The sequence below is a fragment of the Monodelphis domestica genome, chromosome 4 (assembly GCF_027887165.1).
Source record: "Monodelphis domestica isolate mMonDom1 chromosome 4, mMonDom1.pri, whole genome shotgun sequence".
Taxonomy (NCBI): domain Eukaryota; kingdom Metazoa; phylum Chordata; class Mammalia; order Didelphimorphia; family Didelphidae; genus Monodelphis; species Monodelphis domestica.
Window position 1 is genome coordinate 31,127,514 of NC_077230.1, and position 19,498 is coordinate 31,147,011.

The 19,498-nt window shown below is 34.1% G+C and overlaps 1 protein-coding gene across 7 annotated transcripts in view; it reads left to right on the top strand.

Moving 5' to 3' along the window:
* Positions 1-19,498, top strand: part of DMD (dystrophin) — a 2,399,796-nt gene that overhangs the window by 701,182 nt on the left and 1,679,116 nt on the right. For all 7 annotated transcript variants that reach the window (XM_007493357.3, XM_056797113.1, XM_056797116.1 and 4 more), the window contains 2 exons: positions 12,558-12,746; positions 13,212-13,393. In XM_007493357.3, coding sequence (XP_007493419.2) covers positions 12,558-12,746; positions 13,212-13,393 — 371 coding nt within the window. The remainder of the gene's footprint in view (positions 1-12,557; positions 12,747-13,211; positions 13,394-19,498) is intronic.

The following is a 19,498-nucleotide window of genomic DNA, read 5'->3' on the forward strand; positions in this document are numbered from 1 at the left end:
TCATGCCAAGCATTTTGGCCTCAATCACTTTTTGGATTTCTAAACTAAAAAAATATATTCATATATGTGTACATATATTCATATATATAAAATAATTTATATAATATATATATTCATCAAGTATTATTTAGTTCAGTTGAAGGGTACAGAGTTCATAGATTCAGTGAAATTATCTGAGTGTCTAAAAATCATAGATTATTTTTCCTAGACCTGATTTTCTCAAAATCAGTATGAAATCAGTTTTCCCAAGTACTAAGCATGTAATCCATTTTTCTTTCAAGGAATATCCATGAAATTAAAAACAGGGGGCATCTGGTTTGCAGGGCATGAGAAAACAGACTATGTAGTATAGTGCAGACAAAGGGGTCTACATACTTTTCTTTACTCTATATTCTATAAATGTCATTCAGAAGTTTCAGATAAATACTTTTTATTATGTTAAGTCCATCTTAAAAATATAAAATACTAATATGATTGACAAACTTATATGTTAACTCTGAAAATCTCATGTTTTTCAGAAGTTCACTTTGTCACAATCTGGTTGACTTTTGATTTTTTTAGAACATCTGTGCTCAAATTCACATGAATAATTTCCTTTTGAGAACCACAATTTAAACAAAGTGGAAAAATGAGTTTTTCTACTTATTTCTGGTGTATTTCTAATCTAAGCTTGAAAATCTTTAACCTAAGTACTGTACTTTCGGATAAGTCTCAGATCCCAGAGCAAGGTTATACATCTTCCCCAGATATATAGGGAAACCCTGAGGAGTTGGAGCTACTCCTTCATCTTGAGCTCACAATAGTGTATTTCCATCCAAAATGATCAGTTGAGAATTATTTTACTCATCCAGCATTAAGGAGCTGAAGTGAACTCACTGACAACATTTTCACCTGATAGATGATGAGGGTTTCACCTAGTATTCAGATGACTTCTTATCACTAATTTGGGGATTTTTAAAAGTGGCTATTATCTTGATCTGTTAATTCAAGTGAGAAGCACCTCCAAAATAGGGGCTAGTGCCAAGACTGGTCTACCACAGAAGAGAGGTAAATAATTCAAAGGAGAGTGAGACATGGACCAAAGCCCTTCAGAGACTGAGAGTGCTTCTACCTTTCAGTTGTCAGGAGACCATACATGATAAAGTGAAGGGGCTAAATTGAGCACAGAAACAGGGGCATGAAGCTGACTACATATGCATGTTCTGAAGACAATGGTCCCAGTAGATGTGTTCTTGCAAGTCAAGGAGAGGAGGGGAAACATGTATCATTATCCAGGGGTAAAGAGGAAGAAGCACATCAGTGTCTAATAGCAATGAGGATTGACAGCTAGTGCTGCTACCAATAGGGAAAATTCTACCCACAATTTTGCTGACATTGCTATATATATTATTCTCCCTGAGAAAAAGACTACATTCCCTGAACTGATTATGATTCTGACTCCTTTGGAAAGATTTTTTGAATAAAGAAACTTATAAACTTAAATAATTATATGGATATGCAGATCATTTTAAATCTGCTTCTATGATGTCTTTTGACACGTGGTCTGATACAGGATATATCCAAAGATAAGAGTAAGACATCTGGGACTGGAAGTTAGTGTAATGATCATAATGTAATGATGTCAATTATCATTATTATCAATATCAATCCTTTTAAATTATCTTTTTTGGACAGAACTTGAATAGAAACAATGATATAAGGACAACTCAATAGCCTAACATTATTATTTTGTGTTTAATTTTCTGTACAATGTTGCAGTTTTTGAAACTGTACAAAAATGTTGTCATGTAAGCTCATGATAGAAAGATGCAGCAAAATCTTATTTAATGGGGCAGCTGGATGGCTCAGTGGATAGAGGGCCAGACCAGAAGATGGGAATTCAAATCTAGCCAACACTTTCTAGCTTTGTAATCTTTGGCAAGTTACCTAACTCTCATTGCTTAGCTTTTACAGTCTTCTGTCTTGGAACTAATACTTAATATTGATTCTGAGACAGAAGTTAAGGTTTTTTTTAAAGTATATTTAATCCCTCCCAATTAGAGAAATGCAAATTAAAACAACTTTGAGGTACCCCTTCACACATAGCAGACTGGCCAATATGACAGCAAAGGAAAGCGATAAATATTGGAGGGGATGTGGCACAATTGGGACACTAATACACTACTGGTGGATTTGTGAATTGGTCCAACCATTCTGGAGGGCAAATTGGAGCTATGCACAAAGGGTTTTAAATGAAAAATACCTACCCTTTGATATTATGCTGAGTTTGTACTGGAAAGAGATAATAAGGAAAAAAGATTTGTACAAAAATAATCATAGCCATGTACTTTGTGGTGGCAAAAAATTGAAAAATGAGGGGATGCCTTTCAATTGGGAAATGGCTGAACAAATTGTGGTATTTGTTGGTGATGGAATACTATTGTGCTCAAAGGAATAATAAAGTAGAGGAATTCCATGTGAACTGGAACAACCTCCAGGAATTGATGCAGAGCGAAAGGAGCAGAACCAGGAGAACATTGTACACAGAGACTGATAGACTGAGATGTAACGGACTTCTCTACTAGCAGCAATGCAACGATCCAGGACAATCCAGAGGAATTTAGGAGAAAGAACTGTGGAACCAGAAATATATTAGAAAAATATAGGATCAACCATGTAGTTCAATAGGGAAATGATTAGGGTGTTGATGTTTAAAGATCACTCTACTGCAAATATGAACAACATGGAAATAGATTTTGAACAATGATATATGTATAACTCAGTGGAACTGTTTGTTGGCTTTGGGGGGAGGGAGGAGAAAGTAGGGGTGTTAGGGGATCATGAATCATGTACCATGGAAAAATATTCTAAATAAACAAATTTTTAAAGTATAGTTAGTACAGTTCCATTGCAGATAGGATGATGGGAATACTATGTACTTTATCCTGCTCTCATATGGTTCAATTTGTTCTTCTGATTATATTTTGAAATGTTTTTATTTTATTTTACATGGCTTGAAGATTATGAGTATTTGGTATTGCAGCAAAGGCTTGGGTAATTTTGGATCAATATTACATCTAGACAGATTGTTGTACAATTTGTTGAATTCTAAAGGCTATTTTGAAGATTGCATTTTTTAGTCAGTTATCTATTAGTGTGTGAAAGGTAGCATACTTTGATGTATGTATAATTTTAGTCATCAAGTCAGATCTTAGCAATTATCTTATAGATGTTAGATTGTAACATATGTGGTATGTTCCATATTTGCTACTCTTTTCTTATTCAGTGGGTTGGATGCTAAACCCAGAGAAGCAGTCCTAGAGACTAGACCCTTTGAGAACCCTTGTTTCAGAGATTATAAGAGCAGTAGAAATGTATTATATGAACAAAACTTTTTAGGTGATCCAGAGGACATCTACCCTTCTTCTACTGCTCCTCTTCCTACCTCATTCATTTATTTAACTGATTTCCCCCTCATCCCTTCCAACATTTATCATTTTCCTTTTTGGTCATGTTAGCCAATTTGATAAGTGTGAGAGGTATCTCAGAGTTCTCTAAGCAACAGTGATTTGGAGCATTTTTTCATATGATTATAGTTAATTTTAATCTCTTTCTCTAAGAATTGTCTGTTCATATCTTTTGATCGTTTTTCAGTTGGGAAGTGCTTTGTATTCTTATACATTTAACTCAGTTCTCTATTTGAGAAATGTGACTTTTGTCAGGGACACTTGTTACAATTTTTCACCAAAATTTGTTATTTCTCTTTGAATCTTGGTTTCATCAGTTTCAATTGTACAAAGCATTTTTATTTTATGTAATAAAGATTATTCATTTTATTTTTCATAATGTTCTCTATGTCTTATTTGTCATAAATTATTTCCTTATCCATAAGTCTGATAGATAAACCTTTCCATGTTTCCCTAATTTGTTTATGGTGTCACCCTTCTAGATCAAGTATCCATTTTGACTTTATTATGTATGGTGTGAGATGTTCATCCTTGCCTAATGTGTGCCATAATTGCTTTCCAGTTTTCTCAGAAGTTTTTTTGTTAAATAGTTAATTCTTTCTCCCAAAGCTTGGATTTTTTTGTTTTATTAAACACTAAGTTGTAATGGACATTAACGGCCACGTGTTGATTTCCTAATCTATTGCATTGATCCACTACTCTACTTCTTAGCCAGTACTAGATTGTTTTAATGATTACTGCTTTTTGGGATAGTTTGAGATATGGTATGATCAGGCCTCCTTCCTTTATACATTTTCATTAATTTTCTTGATATTTCTTGTCTCTTGTTCTTCAAAATGAATTTTGTTATTTTTTCCAATTCTTTGAAATAATTTTGGATAGTTTGATTTATGTGGACCTGAATAGGTAAATTAATTTAGGTAGGATTGTTATTTTCACTATATTGGCTTACCCTATTTGTAAGCAATTAATGTTCTTAGAATTATTCAAATCTGGCTTTTTTTGTGAAGAGTGTTTTGTAATTATTTTGAATAGTTGCTGGATTTGTTTTGGTAGCTATGCCCCCAGGAATTTTATATTCTTTAGAGTTATTTGGAATGGATTTTTCTCTTCTGTCTCTTGCTACTGGACCTTGTTGTGGTAAATACAAATGCTGATGATTTAAGTGGGTTTATTTTGTATCCTGTGGCATTGCTAAAATTGCTAATTATTTCTATTAGTTGATTCTTTGGAATTTGTTTCTTCATGACCTATTCTAATTCCTTCAAGTTCTTTTTCTGTTCTTATTGCTATAGTTAGCATTTATGATAGAACATTAAATAATAGTGGTGATAATGGACATCCTTTCTTTACCCCTGATCTGATTGGGAAGGCTTTTAGTTTATCTCCATTATAGATAATGTTTTCTGATGGTTTTAGATTAATCCATTTATCATTCTAAGGAAGGTTCACTTTATTCTATTTATAATTGAATATTTATGGAAACCAGGGGACACAAGAGGCAGAGGTTAAGAGAAAAACATTCTGTGTGGGGAAAAGCTAGTGAAAAGTCATAGATCCAGGAGATAGAGTACTGTATTTGAGCAAGAGAAAGTAGGCAAATGTAATCGGATCACTGAGTATCTGAAAGAGATGAAAGAATAAGGACACTAGAAACCTAGGAAGATTTCACATTGAGAAGTTGTTTAAAATGCCAAATGAAAGAATTGATATTTGAGCTTGAAGGCAATAGGGAGCCATTGATCTTTTTTGACTTGAGGCAGACTCAATGCAGTCCAATTTTAGGAAAATTACTTTGGTAGCTGATTGAAGTAGAGAGGAAGATTTTGCTCCAAGAGCCAATCAAAAGATTATTATAACAGTCCAGCTGAGAGGCAATGGAGGCCTGAAATAGAGTGGTAGTCTTTTGAATGGAAAAAAAGAGGATGTACTTGAGAGATGGTATGAATTTAAAAACAGAACTTGAAAAGAGATTGAATATGGGAGGGAATTCAAAAGCAGAGCATAGTATGACACTGGTATTGCAATCTGGGTTCATGGGGTTGTGTTAGCATCCTTTAAAAAAACAGGATATTGGGAAGAAATAGAGGGATTAGAGGAGAATATTGAGTTTTGTTTTAGACATTTGAGTTTGTGATCTCTATGGGACATTTTCAAGATATCTAAAACAATTGTTTATTTGTGAAAAAGCAAAGATTAATATAGCAATAATTAATTTAAGATGATTATTGAACAGGTTGGACCTTGTTAAAAAAATGAACTAGTATTGAGGAAGAGAAGGCACAATATCAAACTTTGGAAGATAGTCCTGGTGAAGATCTAGTCAAGAAGACTGAGAAAGAGTGATCAGGCAGAAAGGAAAGAACCAGAGAGCAATCTTCTCCTCCCAAAAAATGAAAGAGAGAATGTAGAAGGAAGAAAGTTTCAAAGAAGATATAGTATCAAGGAGGAGACATTAACAATATCAAAGGTTTCCTAAGAGTTTAAGAAGAATTAGGACTGAGAAAAGACTTAGATTTGGCATTGGTAATAGTGAGGGGTTTCAACTGAATGATGAAATAGAAAACCATATTGTAGTAAGAGGAGGTGATAGGGAATTAGGAATAAATGACTTTCTTTTATTTAATTTTTGGTCAGATTACATCCATGCAATTTTTAATATTTGCTTTCTAACAAATTTTCAATCCAAGTTTTCTCCCTCCTTCCAACTTCTCATCCCTCTCCCTTCCCAAAAAAGTAGGTAATTTGATATAGGTTGTACAAAGTATTAAGCTGAGGAAACTGAGAGATACTGAGAGTATCTTGTATACAGTATACTTATACAATTCACATTTCCATGTTCAACATATTATGAAAGGAGATATATATTACTTACACTTGAGAAAAATTAATGGAGTAAATAAAAGTGAAGAATGGTATGCTATATGCAGACTCAATAAGAACCTTCTGTTGTGGTGGTCATGAGTACTTTTTGGTCATGAGTCCTTTAGGGTTTTCCTGGATCCTCACATCACTGATAGTAGCTGTTAAGTCTTTCAAGATTGATCATCATATTTTATTGCTGTTACTGTGTACAACATTCTTCTAGTTCTGCTCACTTCACTTTGCATCATTTCATGTAAGACTTTCTGTGTGTGTGTGTGTGTGTGTGTGTGTGTGTGTGTGTGTGTGTGCTTCATTCATCATTCCTTAGGGCACAATAGTATTCTATTACAATCATATACTACAACTTGTTCAATCATTCCCCGATTGATGGACATTCCTTCAGTTTCCAGTTCTTTGTCATAATGATAAATAACTGCTACAAATATTTTTGTACATGTAGGTTCTTTACCCCTATATATTTAGTTTCTTTAGTAGATATCTTTCTGGATGAGTTTAGTAATGAAAAGGAAGAGATGTATAGGACAATAATTATTGAGGATGATCAGATCAAGTGAGTTTTTTTTTTTCTTAAAGATAGAAGAGACATGTTTTTTGTCAGTGGTAAAAGATGCCAATTTGATAAAGAGAGATTAGGCATGATATGTTTAATCTGCTGGATGAGATGAGAGAGAATCATAAGATGAGAGGATATTTACAAGGGGGTTGGCTTTGACAAAGAAAAAATAGACATTGTTTCTGTTAGGGAGAAAATGAAGGAAAGTAAAACTTCACAAAAGCAGGATATTTCCAAAGCATTATATTCTTTCCATACTCTGCTCTAGTCAGATAACATGTGGAGTTTTGTGTTCAATTCTGGATACCCCAACAAAGTAAGAAAGATTAATATTCTGGATATTAACCAAGATGTTGAAAATCCGTAAACTCATGCCAAATAAAAATCAATCAAAAGAATGAAGGATATATAATTTGTTGAAGATTTTATGGGGGTGGGAGAGAAGCATAGGGAAAATAAGGAATATGATAACTAGCTTTATTATTTGAAAAAAATATGCTTTGCAAGATCAATTAGATTTGTTCTGATTAGCCCCAGAGGTTAGAAACAGTAACAGTGAGTAGAGGTTGAAAGTAAGAAAATTTATGCCTAATGTCAGGAGAAATTCCCTAACAAAAATATATGAAGCAATTGGAATAAAGTGCCTTAGGAGCTGCTTGAGTGCTTCTCCCTGATGCAAAGCTTGGATAACCACTTCTTACAGATGGTATAATGTGGATTACTTTTGAGTATGAATTGGGCTTCTGTGTTCCCTTTGAAACCTAAAATTCTGTGATTTGATGACTTTCTGGTTATGTGACTATAATAACATCTTTGCTTTCAAGGAGCTTGGCTATTGATAGCATTGATGCAAAATTTAAATCTAAGATATTTAGGCTAAATTAAACTACATAAAGTTGCTAGGAATATCTATTATTTTAAAAAATCAATAAATAAATGGATTTCAATTCTATTTTTGTTTTAGTTCCTGCATGATTCTGAATTTCAACTAGCTATTGAGTTAGCTCGATAATATTCTTCATTTTTATTTTTTTGTAAACCTATAACTTAATAAATTACTCAAAGCACAGAAAGAATAAGTGTTTTATTCAGCATCACAACCAGACAGTGTCAGAGTTGAGATCTGAACCCAAATTTTTCTTACACCAACTCTAGCATGCTCTGTCCACTGGACATGAAATCTCTGGCCAAAACAAACAAAACTTATTTTGTGAGAAAAGGCAGGAAATATACTTAAATTGTAGAAAATGTACAATATTATCCCAAAAAAGAGAACTTGCAAAATTTCCATTTCTTTGATTCTGGTAGATTTTTTTTTTAAATAGAAAAAAATTCATGTGATATAAATGGAGAATGAGTTTACTCAGATAGTTGTCTTCATTGATTTCAATGTATGCCAAAGATGTTCATATGCTCAGTTGCACTCAGAAATTGTAAAGCAATAAGTACTTTTTTTCATTGCCATTCTTGAAAAAGTAACACTATCCTTCTGTTTTTATTTCCATATTCTGTTAAATGTAAACATTCAAAATATGTAGGTTTTTCCCTCAAAATCTATGCTGAAAATATGTATGCATTGAACTATTGAACTTTTTTGCAGTGTGAGTTCCTTTTTTTTCCTAAGTTTTTAAAGAGTGGGAGAAAGAGAAAAAGAAAAAATAAGGAGAGGAAGGAGAAATGTTTTTGAGGTGATCATACTTAGGTAGAGTTGAATTTATGACTATCAATTATGATTAATTGAATTATTTAAAGAAATTTGCCCCAGTTTATTCATTGTTTGAAATCATCTTTTTTAAAGCTCTCATTGAAAAGGTTTTTATTATGGGCATAACTTCATGCAAAGCCATTTGGATACAGAATTTATAGTTAGCAGAAATAATGTCCTTGGTTTAAGGTTTTTGTCTTCTATGCTGTCTCCCAGCTTCTTTAGTGAATTTCAAGTATGAATAAACAGAAATAGGTTATAAAGACTTTGGTTTTTAATTTGTATTGTGCAATAGATATGGGTGCTTGCTACAATTCATCATATTGTAATGATAATGCAATTTGTATTTTATCATTGAGGAAGATTATTTGAATAATAATTTTCAAAGTAGGCATGCAGTAAAGGCTGTTATTAAGCCTCTAAATAAAAGTCTATGTTGTGTTACAAATTTCTAAGAGCTTTTTATTTTAATAGGAGTATAGAGTATGCCATCCTCTGACTGTAGATAGGGTGGAGAGATAAGAATTAAATGATAGTACAATTAGATGTATTTGGAACCAGATGAGAGATAAGACACAAAAAGTTGTTAATAGGGTTGTTAATTTGAAAAGATGTCTGTGGAGATCTTCTGTATAATGTCTGACAGATATATAATTCCAGCTGGGTATATAGAAATGGCAGGTAAGTGGTGCAGTAGATAGAGTGTCTGGAAGATTTGAGTTCAAATCCAACCTCAGTCACTTGCTAGCTTTGTGATCCTGGGCAAGGCACATAAGTCTGCCTCAGTTTTGTCATCTGTAAAATGAGTTGGAGAAGGAAATGGCAAATAGCTCTAGTATCTTTGCTAAGAAAAAACCAAATGGGTTAACAAAGAATCACACATAACAGAAATGACTAAAAAGAGCAAGAGCATATGAAAGTGGTCATTGGTGTCTGCCAGAGGGTTCAGTTCACATTGCATCTTCCAGAAGCTCATTTATTTTGAAACAAACAAACAAACAAACAAACTACCAGGCAGCTAAGTAGAACCCACAGGTATTTAGTGTGTACTTTGAAATCCCAATCTTTTATTTCATACAATTATATTATTGTGGGCTAGAAATTCCAGAGATCCTTTGATCTCTTATTAAAGCAAAAAGGAAAGAGAAAAGCAAGGGAAAAAACACAACAAAAACAAGACAGCAATAAAGTAAACCATAGGTGCATACTGATAAGGCTTTACTTTCCCTCCACTTTAATTCTTTTTTCTAAATTCTGACCTATATTATGATTATATGATTAGCAGTGGACTTCCAGACACTGAGGCACCTAAACAGATGAAACTGCATTACAAAATCAGGATCTAAAAAGATTCTGACAGGCTTGAGTGAAGATTTGTATCTAATCAGATGAAATTTGAAAGGTAGAAATATAAAATCCTACACTTTGGTTTAAAAAATTAACTTCATAAATTAGTATGATTAGACAATAATTCACATGAAAAATATAAGTGAATTCTACAATTATATAGCAACCAGAAAATAATGCATCCAGAGAAGTACATTGCCCAGGACAAGAGTGGTAATAATCTCCCAGGTCATCTCATGTTTGTAGTACTGCATTTCATTATGAATGAAACTTAAAAAAAAACACATCGATACAGATTAAAACAAAATGTTTTTTCACTTTTTTCTTCATGAATTTTTTTCCTTATATAAGTAATATATGCCTGTCATGACATGATAAACATGTAAATATGCATTGTATGATAGCACATATATAATCTATATTATATCACCTCCTCTCAGGGAGAGTGGAGGAGAAAGAGAGAAGGCGAGAAAAGGATTGCAAAATACAAAAAAAATTGCAGAAAATTATTATAAAATTTGTGTCCATATGTAATTAGGAAAAATAAAAAAGAAATGATACTTTATTATTGGCAGATTTGGGGAAAAGAGGGAAAAACTATATTGTAGAGGTATAATAAAATAAATTTTAAATAGATGTCTGAAAAAGAAGATATTGAAAGTGTGAAGCACACCCAAAGGAGAGTGACAGCATCACAGGATACCTCAAGGTCATGTCATAATCAAGTGAAGAAACTATGAATATTTAGTTTGAAAAAGAAATGTATGGTAGAGAACATGATAGCTGCCTTCAGAAATTTTGAGAATCTATCACATAGAAGAGGGCTTCTATTCATTCTGTAGCATTGGTTGAAAGCTACAGAAAAGCAGATTTAGTTTCAGTGTAAGGGGAAATATTCTGACAATTAGTGGTTTCAAAATTGACCAAAAAAGTTTTGAATTCTTTCACTAGAGAGTTTCAAGTAGAGCACTTCTTGGAAATGCTAGAGAGGTGATTCCTATTCAATCAAGTACAGATTAAACTAGATGGTCTCTGATGTTTCTTCTCATGTCACTATCTTCTGTAGGACTGTCTCTCCTTTCCACATATGGCATCCAAGGTCTTTGTTTCTGTCTTCTTTCTCCCTTTTAGAATGCCATTTGTATTCATTTTTGCCAATTTCTACTATATATATTGGTTTGAAGATTTGGTGCTGAAGAGAAATTACAGTTATTTTTTGTTTCTTCTGTAGGACTGTCTCTCCTTTCCACATATGGCATCCAAGGTCTTTGTTTCTGTCTTCTTTCTCCCTTTTAGAATGCCATTTGTATTCATTTTTGCCAATTTCTACTATATATATTGGTTTGAAGATTTGGTGCTGAAGAGAAATTATAGTTATTTTTTGTTTCTTCTGTAGGACTGTCTCTCCTTTCCACATATGGCATCCAAGGTCTTTGTTTCTGTCTTCTTTCTCCCTTTTAGAATGCCATTTGTATTCATTTTTGCCAATTTCTACTATATATATTGGTTTGAAGATTTGGTGCTGAAGAGAAATTATAGTTATTTTTTGTTTCTTCTGTAGGACTGTCTCTCCTTTCCACATATGGCATCCAAGGTCTTTGTTTCTGTCTTCTTTCTCCCTTTTAGAATGCCATTTGTATTCATTTTTGCCAATTTCTACTATATATATTGGTTTGAAGATTTGGTGCTGAAAAGAAATTATAGTTATTTTTTGTTTCGGGCTCCAAGTTCCTTATGAATGTACAAGTCCTACACATCCCTCTGGAAAGGTCTGCCTAAAATTGTATTGTTTAAAGACTTCACATGTTATTTTAATGTAGATATTATCCATCAGTATTGAATGTTCTTGACACTTCTACAATGACAAAGAAAGACAATATCTGGTTGAAAAATAGATAGCTATTTCATGTCATAATAAATACGTTGATAATATTCTAGAAGTGTTAAATACAAAAACTTCAAAATAGTAGAATTTTATAGACTCAAAAACTGAAATCATGCCACTAGCCTGGGAACAGTAGAAACAAGGAATAAGGACCAAGTTTGAAAAATGCGTGTCTGAAATGTCAAATTGAACATAAAGGCAAACCTAAGTACAGATTCTGCATTTTCATTGTTCTGCCATCTCTTATTTTACTTCCTCTGTCCTACAGATGATCCCTCCTCTGTCCACATATTCAAAAGTGGCCCATAATTTTCCTTTGTTAACTCCTGCCTCTCCTGGTTTATCTTCTTTAGCATGTCCCCAGGCTCTACACTCTTCTTTTGTGCCCTTTTCACTATAAAAGGGTATGTGTTTTGTTCAATTCCACCTATGTTCAATGATATGATAAGTAATCTTAGAAATCTCTGTTGTAGTCTCACACTCTTCTTTTTAGTAACATAGGATATATTTAGTGGATATGTTGAATTGATCAAGATTTCAACTGATTTCTGAGAATGCCTTTTCCTGAAGCTGGTAAATTGTAGCTTTTTCAATTATGTGTGTCTGTAAATCGTGTCTGTGTAATGCAGATGGACTTCTTTGCATTTAAATATTTCATTCTATTTATTGTTTAATGTCCTGGAACATTCTGAAAAGACACTAATTGCACAACACCCAATTTATTTTATTGTTCAGCATTTGGAAGTTTCTGATGACAAATCTTTGGGTGCTTCGTTGATGGAGACTGAAGTCAACCTGGACAGCTACCAAACAGCTTTAGAAGAAGTGTTGTCATGGCTTCTCTCTGCTGAAGATGCATTGCAAGCACAAGGTGAAATTTCGAAAGATGTAGAAGAAGTGAAAGAACAGTTTCATACACATGAGGTAAAAAAACATTTTTTAAAATTATCTTAAGAATAATATCCCCATCACCCTTTTGAACTTCAGCAATCTGTATCTAAGGACCCAAGTCTTCTAGATTTGGAGGCATAGTTTCTGGATAGGAATTCCAGCCCTGATTCTTAAAATTTGTGCCTGAGGGCAGCTAGATAGCTCAGCAGATTGAGAGCCAGAGACAGGAGGGCCTGGGTTCAAATTTGACCTCAGCTAGGTGACCCTGAAAGATATGTCATATGTTTTAAGATGACAAATACATTCTTAGTTTTTCAATTCTCGAGTTAAAACTAAATCAAGACTCTTTCATTATGCACTTTTTAAAAAGAAAAATTGGATAAAATTTTAAGAATACTATTGGAAAATTTAAGTGCTAAGGAAATGTAAAAACGAAGCAAAGCAAAAAAAATTGTACTAAAGGTATTGGTTAACATTGATAGCCTATTTTTGTGGCAGGGTTATATGATGGAATTAACAGCTCATCAGGGACGAGTTGGCAATGTTCTGCAATTGGGAAGTCAATTGATCAGAGTTGGGAAACTCTCAGAAGATGAAGAAAATGAAGTCCAAGAACAAATGAATCTCCTCAATTCTCGATGGGAATGCCTCAGGGTAGCCAGCATGGAAAAACAAAGCAAGTAAGTTACAAAGAGCAAAATAAAAGGTGGGAGGGAGTCATTTTAGGGTGGGGTTTCTGGGGTACAGATGCGGAATGTCTACAAGATACTCTTTTGCCTTTGTAATCTTAAATATATTACCAACTTTGGAATGTCCTCTGAAATTGAAGTAAAAAGGTGGAATTGATAGTTATATGCCATTTTGTGTTTTAGAAGGCAACATTAAACATAGGTCACAGATTTGAACAGGTTATTTCTTTAAAAACAAGTTAAAGCATAGAAAAAATTCAGTGAGGCAAGTGAAGGGAAATTTATGCATGTATTATTTCAATGCACTTGACAAGGAAATTGAGAATTTCTTTTCTTAAGAAATTACCCTTGAAAATTGGAAGATTCATTTGTTTATAGATGTAAGGACAAAATCCTTTAGAAATTCTTTTTGATTTCTAAAAATATATTGAATTAGTCAGAAATAGCTTTTGAGACTTATTCCTGAAATATGCCTGTTTCTTACAAAGGAAATGAAAAAGACCCAGTAATTTAGGAGATTTTGCTTTGATTTGTACCATTTTGTGTCAGCATGTGTAACCTACCTAAGCAACCTATACTTAAATTTAACTGAAAAGAGATGAAATGTCAGCTATGATTTTGAATATATTAAGCACATGTTTCTGTAGGTTGCTTCAACAAGTCAAGGATTTTTTATTAAACATTTTAAGAATTGTCCTTTATGTATAGGGATACCAGTAACCCTTTCCTGATGTCATTAGTTTCATTAGCATATAAATACTATATATGGTGTCTATCACTGAGCTAAGTGTGTTACAAATATTGTCACCTTTGGTCCTCACAACAACCCTGTAATATAGATGTTATTATTGTTATCCTCATTTTGCAGCTGAGGAAACTGAGAGATACTGAGAGTTAAATGGCTTGTCAATAGCTAACAAATATCTGAATTCAGTTCTCCCCAACTTTAAGCCCAGGGCTGTATCCACTGTGCCATCTAGCTATCTCTAGGTGAGACCTAAGCATCTTTGAAAGAAACTAAGAATTCACTGAAGCATAAACCTCTTTATTTTTTGCTCCCTCCATTTTCTGGAACTCATTAAGACCTTCTCCTTATAACATTACCTCTGTGACCACCCTTGACCTACTCACTCTCTAATACCCCCTAATTTAAAGATTCTGATGCTTCTAGAGTCTCCTAACACCATCACTCATCCACTTCCAACCAGATCCTGGTGGCCATCACCTTTTTTTTCCTTTCTTTTTCTTTTAAACCTTTACCTTCCATCTTAAAATCAAAACTATATATTGGTTCCAAGATAGAAGAGTGGTAAGGGCTAGACAATAGAGGTTAAATGACTTGCCCAGAGTTACATTGCTAGGAAGTATCTGAGACCAGACCTGAACCTAGGATCTCCCATCTCTAGGTCTGGCTCTCAATTCACTGAGCCACCCAATAGCCCCTGACATCAGTCCCTAGGATATTTTCCTTCCTTCCTCAATCAATTCTTTACCTGATTTGTAGTCAATCTCCCCCCCCAACCCAATCCGACCTTTGTACAAGAAGATATCTATATGCATTTTAGTGCTTCCTCAAATACCCGTTTTTCTCAGTCTGCACCATTTTTATGGCCAGCTCCTTCTCTCTGCCTCAGCTACATAGCAAAAATGGTCAATCCCCTGATCTTGTCATCACCCCTTAATTTTCCACTTTCATGTTCAAAATTCCTTTTTCTAATTATAACCTTTAATTTTCCATCTTTTCCTAGGCTTTTCTTGGTCTTTTTCATTATTTCCATTTCCCTCACTTCCTTTCTTCTGTCCCAGTTGATATACTTGCTTAGGCTCTCATTCACTTTTCTTCCTTTGCTTTTCTCAAATCCTTGGTGAGACAACTCAACTCTGTACTATTCTGTACTCTCAAAATATTTGCCCTATCACCAGTCATGCCTTGCCAATTTCCAACATGGATTCCTCTAATTCCCATGGTCCACCTCCTTCACTCCCACTTACATGCTGCTGAAGCACAAAGCTACAAGAAATCCATGAAATCATGATGAGTCCACTAGAGATATATGTTATCTCATCTGAACTGAGCCCTCATGACAACAAGGTAATCAATCATTCTACTCCTCCCTAATCAATTAATTATACTACTTAATAGAGACTGTTCCAAAACTTATCTCGCTAAATCTTCCCATGAGCAACATTCACTTTATCTTGAAGGTAAGATTCTGCTTATTTTCATTCCAATGCCCTTTTTCTTCCTTTGAATCTTATTTCACCAAATTGATGAAGAATTGATCTCCAATTTTTAACTTATCCATGTTGGAGTTTTTGAGATTAATAAGTCCCTTTTGTCAAGTTGTTTCAACAACTTTTTAACAACAACAAAAAAGATTTGTTGTCTTTTTCTTTAAACATTATTATAGTTATAGAAAATTCAGTGTCTGTCAATTGGCTGGCATTACTTTGACTAAGACACTTTATAACAAAATGGAAAAATAACCTAGTGAGAAGCAGCTTGCAGCAGATTATATTTTCTGTATCATTGGCTACAACATGAAGTAAAAGTGCCTTTTAGCAAAACAACGGCAACAACACTAGAACCATGGAGCAAATGAGATGCTGGACTTAAGAGGTAGGGGTATCATGTCCTTCTCTCTGTTCCCTATTAGGTGGGGATTATAATACCTGTAAAACATAACTGGGCTGTGAGACTCCTGTGAGTTATAGGACTTTGTAGAACCTCAAAATGCTAATATACACTACATATGCTAACATAATGTTGTGTGTTAATATATAATATATAAATATGAATACACACATGTACACATATATATACACATACATATATATATACACACATGTGTATGTGTGTATAATGTGTGTATATACTCAGCCAGGGGGGAGGAAGGGGCAGATGTGGGTAGGGGTGGGGAGTAAGGAATCAAGGCAGAAAAAGTCAGTGTAGACTTCAAAATCATGGCCCCATCAGGAAAAAAAGCACTTTCAATTAAGGGCCATGGGGAAACTGGTCAATTTGCATTGTCTTTGATGCTTTAAAGCAATGTACAATATGAATTTAAAGAGTCTTTTAAAAAGGTGCTTTCCAAGGTTTTTAGGCTCTGGCACATGTACCCTTTGAATATTTCACTTCTTTTTTTCAGTCAGCCAACAAGTTCATTAAATATTTATTTTACTAGATGTCTGGAATAGTGCTTTGCACATATTAAGGTCTCTATGACTATATAGACAGTTACTAAGTGTAGAAGTAAGATTAAGGTTGAAGAAAAGAAAAGAAGGAGGACAAAAAGAAGGAATAGGATGAGGAAAAGGAGGAGGAGGAGGAGGAAGAGAGAACCAGAGAGAAGAAGAGGAAAAGGAAGGACAGGATATAAGAAAAAGAAAACTTGTGTATATGTGTATATGTCAGCTTTCTTGTTCTTGTTTCTTTTTCTTCTTTCTCTTCTTCCTCCCGCTTTCTCTTTTTCTTTTCTTCCACATTACCATCAATTTACCTTATTATAATTAGCAACTGGCTATTGTTAAAATTAAATTGTGGTTGGACTGATAATATATATTAATTAGATGGTTGTCAAGGATTTAATTTCTAAATCCCAAAATGAATTACTAAAGTAAATTGAATTTATGGTAGTTCATTTGCAATATTTACAATAGAAGGAAGATATTAAGGAGAGAGAGAGAGAAAGAGAGACAGACAGACAGACAGACAGACAGACACTCTGGCTTCTTCTGATATCAGTTAGAATTTCTAAGCCCCAGCAAGGGGAAGAGAGTCTCAAGAATTTGGGCCTTTCCTGGAGGCTTCACACCTTCAGAAAGGCAGGATCACTAAGTCAGCTTTTCATTCACCAGTGGTGACAGTCTTTAAGAAGTTTGGGTGTTGGTCTTCCAGGCCCTCCTCTGTCCTTCACTTCAAGCCTGGGTGGCTGACTGTCAGAATGTTCCTCTTCACTTCAGCTCCGAGTAAGTGACTGATCCTTCACTCCAACCCCAGGATGACTGACTGACTGTCTTTACTCCAAGTCCGGGTGACTGACTATGTCTGAACTCATCCAAATGTCTGAATCTGAATCCCTCTTCAGTCTTTTTTCCATCTATTTATAGACCTTTTTCTCTTGTGTCACCTTCTCTAAATTTTCATGTCTACCAATCACAGCAGAAGCTTTTCTCCAGGACTGCCCATTCTTTAGTTCTTACCTCCTTTGGTTAGACTGTATCTTTTTAGATTACTTAAAACCTCTTTTTGTTAAGGGCACCTTTTGTAGTTACCTAACACCTTTTTTGTGATTAATTCACCCTTTGGAGTTACTTAACACCTTTTTGTAGTTAAAATCTAAAAATAGATTATAGCTTACAATTGTAGCTTCACTATAAAGGAAGAGCTAAGTACCTTCATTGTTACAATCAGGAGATTACAATTTTATCTTCACAACAAAGAAAGAGCTAAGTATCTTCATTGTTACAGTCAGGGGAGAGCTAAATGCAAATTTCACATTACATATTCATAGAGTAATTGATACCTACAAAACACTGTTCCTAGATTTTATTAAGTTTATTTATTTATTTTTATTTTTATTTTTTATTTATTTTTATTTATTTTATTTATTTTGTTGATTCTCTAATTGACAGGAAAGTGAAATAAGTCATCAAAAGGATCAGATATCAGATCTCACACACCTTATACCCTAGCCCTTAAAATTCCTATTTTATGGTGCTGTAAAGCAAGAGACAATGCAAATCAACAAGTTTTTGTGACCCTTTATATACGCACCATGTTCCTGACTAGGCAATGATGCTGCAGTCTGACAATGACTTCTCTTGTCTTCTCTGTTCTCCATCTCCAATTCCCCCCTTCCCATCACAAACTGGGTTATTTTGACATCAGATGAAGAAAGACCTGAGCATCTGCTTATTCCAACTAGTATTCTCCTTTATGGACTCATGTGCCTGATTTTGTCCTTGTGGGCTGCTTCTATCCTTGTGCTTTAAAAAGATTAACATTCATCCAATCCCCTTTCTTTGACAGTCTTTGTTATATTCATGTTACTCACCATACATCAGATTACTCTTCATCTAGTACTTTCTCTCAACTGCTATTGAATCGATACTTGTGCTATTATCTCATCTATTTCATAATCCAACTCTTCATGTGTTGAACAATTCCTTAAGACTGACATATGTTCTTTAGTCTTTGGTAATGTTTATAAAACTAGGACAACCACCACAAGAGAATATTTATATTATTTTGAAGAAATGATCCTAGTTTTTCCTTTATAGCTCAAATAAAATTATATCTTAATTCCCTTATTTTTTTAATACATTAGTTAATTTAATATTGAGGAATAACTTACTCTGGGAAGAAGCATAAATTGAAGATAAAAGGACTTAAGAAAAATCTTTTTTTTTTTTTAAACCTTTACCTTCAGTCTTGGAGCCAATAGTGTGTATTGATTCCAAGGCAGAAGAGTGGTAAGGGCTAGGCAATGGGGGTCAAGTGACTTGCCCAGGGTCACACAGCTGGGAAGTGTCTGAAGACAGATTTGAACCTAGGACCTCCCCTCTCTAGGTCTGGCTCTCAATCCACTGAGCCACCCAGCTTCCCCCTTAAGAAAAGTCTTAAGAAAGAAACTTAGTAACAATTAAAATTTGAAATCTGTGAAGACACCGAAGAGGATGAGAAATTGGATGATTGGATTTTATTTGCTGATGGAAATAAAAGCAATTGATATTAGTAGTATGATTTCAGGTTGCTAGAACTTAAGAGTGTATTATTAAAAAATACTGTCAGTAGGTTAAAGCATACTTTTTAAGGACTTTAGTGTGAAAGGGGGATGTGTTTAGAGTTGACAGGGGTGAACGCACACTTCTCAGAGAAAGGTTTTCCTTGGCATTTAACAGAGAGAAATCAGAAGAAATAGGTATTTTGGTGGAGGAAATGATAAGTTAAATTATTGCTTGCTTTGAGTTTAAAGGCCATTTATCTCAAGGTACTGTGTGGAGATAGGAAAACTTGAGCTCAAATAAGCTCACATACCTCAGGAATTCACCAGTTGTGGAACCCAGAGCAAGTCACTGAACCTCTATTTACCT